The following is a 4,293-nucleotide window of genomic DNA, read 5'->3' on the forward strand; positions in this document are numbered from 1 at the left end:
GACTAAGGTTTGAAAAGAAATGAGTGTGAAAACAATATAGGTGCTTAGAGATAGGCCTGAATCCAGTTTGCAGACTCCATGATCCCAAAGAGGTATTCTGTCTTTCTCTGAGCCCCAGCTCAGCATGTCATTAAAAGACAAACTAATAAAAACAATCCACAACCCATGTCTCATTGGCAGGTGTTTAAACTTTCTTTAACAACCACCAACGGTGTCTACTATGCTAATCTTCAACCATTCCAGCTTCACAACCTTCACTTTGGTGGGTATACCAGGCTTAGAGTCACAGCATTTGTGGTTATCTCTTTCCTTCTTCTCCATGTTTTTGGCTATCCTCATTTGCAATGGTGCTATCCTCTTCCTGGTGGCAACAGATCCCACACTCCATACACCAATGTATCTGCTCCTGGCCCTGCTTATGGTGGCTGACCTCATATCCACTCTGGCTCTGTTGCCCAAGCTCCTCTGTCTCTTCTGGTTCAATCACCGGGACATAACATCCAATGCCTGTTTCACCCAGATGTTTTTCATCCATGGAGCTTCTGTGGTACGATCAGCTCTACTTGTTGCAATGGGATTTGACCGCTTTGTGGCTGTGTGTGAGCCATTACACTACAACACAATTCTGAGCCATTCCTTAGTTGGATGCTTGGGACTAGCAGCTCTAGCCAAGGGTGTGATTCTTATTCTGCCCATGCCTCTTCTACTTCAAAGGTTGACTTTCTGCCATGTAGTCATTCCTCACACCTACTGTGACCACATGGCTGTGGTGAAAATGGCCTGTGACCACACCAGGCCCAACCGTATCTATGGACTCTTTGTGATTTTGATTGTGGTGGGACTTGATATGCTGCTTATTGGTTTCTCTTATGGTCTCATTCTGCAGGCTGTGGTGCACCTCAACTCTCGAGATGCCACCTGCAAAGCACTCAGCACCTGCTCAGCCCATCTCTTTGTCATCCTTGTCACTTATGTGCCTGCACTCTTTTCATCTTTTACCCACCGTATTGGTCACAATATCCCACCTCATGCCCACATTCTCCTTGCCAATCTCTACCTTCTCCTACCCTCAATGCTCAACCCTATCATCTATGGTATAAAGATGAAGGAAATGCGGGACAAGGTGGCCAAATATCTGTGCAGAGGAACTACATAGGCTGTGGGCCCTGGCAACATACCTGTAAGTAAAAGACCAATGAGGACAGCTGACAATGCCTTTACCCAACCATCCAAGATCCAGTTGTATTCCAAGATGAGCTGTAGAAAAAATAGACCATGGAGTAGCATTTTGTTTTGTTTTTTGGCTTACATGAAGGACCAATTTGTTTGTACTTTCATTGAGCTATGAACTGAAAAAAGGAGTGCTTAAGATATCTCTTTCTATGTCTGTTTAACAGGAGCATCTAATAGTATGGGTTTCCTGGTGATGATCACATATGTGTTCATGTTCATCAACTACCTGCAAAATTTCTCTGTAAGTGATCCCAAATCATCTTTCCATGTCTTGGTGGAAAGTTTATGTTTGCTCCAGTTTTCTATTTCTCAAATTCTCTGTGTCTGTTTCTAAATAGTATCTTATTTCTGAAAGGGACCTGACATACTCATTATCTTTGGATACCATCTCAACATGTACTATCTCTTCAGGCAATTGCTCTTTTCATCTAGATGTTTTTAAATACAATGGTAAGGTTGCTGGGAAGATAGTGGTGTAGGAAGACTCTGAAATCACCCCCTCCCATGGACACAAAAAATACAAAAATTTTACAACTACCTTGGAACAATTACCATGGAGAGAGAACCAGAAACTGGATAAAAAGAACCCCCACAACAAAGGGCAGTGCTTACTGAGGTGGAAGAAGCAGAAATACCTTTATGGAGAGAAAATAGCCAATTCTAGCCACAATTCTAGCAGTGTTTCATGATCTGGAGCCATCTTAATGGATGAAGCTTTTCCCGGGGGAGTGAGGAACCTGAATAGGAGGGCTTTTGCCACAATAAACACTTTTGAACTCAGTAAAACTTTCATGAGTGTCATAATATCTGTCTTTGCTGGCCATTGAAAACAATGGGAAATATCCCCAGAAAAGCTCTCAAATATAAGAGAAAATAAAGCCTGCTTTTAAAGGATCCAAGCACAAATTCATTCATTCCAGAAAGCAATACAAAATCACCAGAAAGAAAGTTGCACAGTCCTTTGGTTAAAGAGACTCACTTGATAGACTCTAGGTGTATCTCAAGGAGGCAAGAGGTAGCTGGGATGACCTCCCCAGGGACTTAAACATTGGTGCCAGCCATTATTTCAACTTAGTACAGGTATGTTGACACAGACACTGGCAAACACCATTGGAGATCTTTGCCTGGCTTGTTAGCACAGGGTTTGCTCCACCCACCAGAACATCAATTTAACCTAGCACAGCTAGGCCAGGCAGCCCAACTTGAGGACTGGCCTCACCCACAAAGAAGCCCTTTGGATACTTGTGGACTCACATGTGGGGGTGTGTGCGACCTCTGCAGTGGGGTGAGTGTCTGCTTCAGCATGGTAGGATGTGTGTACAGGGCAAGACTGTGTTGACAAGGTGTGTGGGTCTGCAGGCTGTGGGGCTTGTCAGCTGCAGAAAACTTGTGCTTCTCAATCAGCTGCATAGGGAATCCATTCCAGCTTCCAAACGTGAAACAATTGTGTGCTGTCACACTTGGGGCCAGTACGACCTAGCTGCACTGCTGAGAAAGCTGACAACAGCCTAACAGTCTGGAGGCCTACAGCAATTATGAGTCCCTGAGCCTAGAAACCAGCAACACTGGGGGCTTACTCACTTAGAAAAACTGCAGCAGGAACGTGCCATTGGACCTTGCAGTCAACTGTGCTGGGGCTTCCCATGCCTAATAAAGTGATTGAAGGAACCATAGAAGCTGCACACAGCTGAGCCTTACAACCAGCAGGCCAAGGGGACAGCCTAGCCTCCCTGTGCACCTGCAGTATAAGAAACTATAACATAAGGACACATGTGATCTGCAGAGGGGAGACTCCTAGAAATTTAGAACTTCTGATTAAAGAGAAGCACATTACTGGGACTCATAAGGCATCTCTTACATAAGCCCACTTCTCCAAGATTGGGAGACCTAGTTGACCTACCTAAGGCATAGATATAAGACAGAGAAGTAGGAAAAATGAGGAGACAAAGGAATATGTTCCAAATAAGGGACAAGACAAATCCTGAGCAAAAGAAAAGAGCTAATAAAACAGAGATAAACACTCCAACTGGTAAAGAGTGCAAACTAATAGTCATAAGGATGCTCAGTGATCTTGAGAGTAAAATAGATGAACATAGTGAGAACTTCAACAAAGAATTGGAAAATATAAAAAAAGAACCAATCAGAACTGAAGAATACAATGATGTAAATGAAAGATTCACTAGAGAGAATCAGCAGCAGAGTAGATGATATACAATCACAGATCAGCCAACTGGATGAAAGACTAGGGCAAATCACAAAAACTGAACAGAAAAAAGAATTAAAAAGAATGAGGAGAGTCTGAGGGACCTCTGGGAAAACATCAAGCATACCATAGATGTCCCATAAGGAGAAGGGAGAGACAAAGGGGAAGAGAATCTATTTGAAGAAGTAATAGCTAAAAACTTCCCTAACCTAATGAAAGAAACAGACATCTGGGTTCAGGAAGCACAGGGAGCATCAAACAAGATGAGCCCAACAAGGCCCAAACCAAGACACATTAATTAAAATGTCAAGAATTAAAGATAAAAAGAGAACCCTAAAAGCTGCAGAAGAAATTCAGCAAGTTACATAAAAATAAACCCCATAAGGCAATCAGCTGACATCTTAGGAGAAACATATAGGCTAGAAGGGAGTGGCACTATATTTTTAAAGTCTTGAAAGGAACAAGACCTAAAGCCAAGAATACCATACCTGGCAAGGTGATAATTGAGAATGGAAGGACATATAGTTTTCCAGACAAGCAAAAACTAAAGGAGTTTATCACCAATAAACCAACCTTATAAGAAATTTAAAGGGATGTATCTAAGCAGAAAATAGAAGACAACAAATGTGAATAAGAAAATTGCCAAAGAAAAAAATCACTGAAAAAGCCAAATATACAGTAAAGGTAGCAGATCAATCACCTATGAAGCTAATATGAAGGTCAAAAGACAAGAGTATTAAATTGTTTATTTCCATAATAAGAGGTTAATGGATACACCAACAAAAAAAGAAATTAAGTATAATATCAAAAACACAAAAATTGAGAGGAAGGGAGTAAAAGAGCAGAGCTTTCAGAAA

General features: G+C 41.9%; 1 protein-coding gene across 1 annotated transcript; it reads left to right on the forward strand.

Annotated features, from left to right (window-relative positions):
• The first annotated feature begins 220 nt into the window (after window positions 1-220).
• LOC124252274 (putative olfactory receptor 52P1) lies at window positions 221-1,156 on the forward strand. Its single transcript, XM_046685555.1, has one exon. The coding sequence runs from the start codon at window positions 221-223 to the stop codon at window positions 1,154-1,156; it is 936 nt and encodes a 311-aa protein (XP_046541511.1).
• Window positions 1,157-4,293: the final 3,137 nt, after the last annotated feature.

Source organism: Equus quagga, chromosome 14, assembly GCF_021613505.1.
Source record: "Equus quagga isolate Etosha38 chromosome 14, UCLA_HA_Equagga_1.0, whole genome shotgun sequence".
Classification (NCBI taxonomy): domain Eukaryota; kingdom Metazoa; phylum Chordata; class Mammalia; order Perissodactyla; family Equidae; genus Equus; species Equus quagga.

Coding starts and splice junctions, on each gene's coding strand:
- LOC124252274 (XM_046685555.1), top strand. CDS start 221: ATGCTAATCTTCAACCATTCCAGCTTCACAACCTTCACTTTGGTGGGT.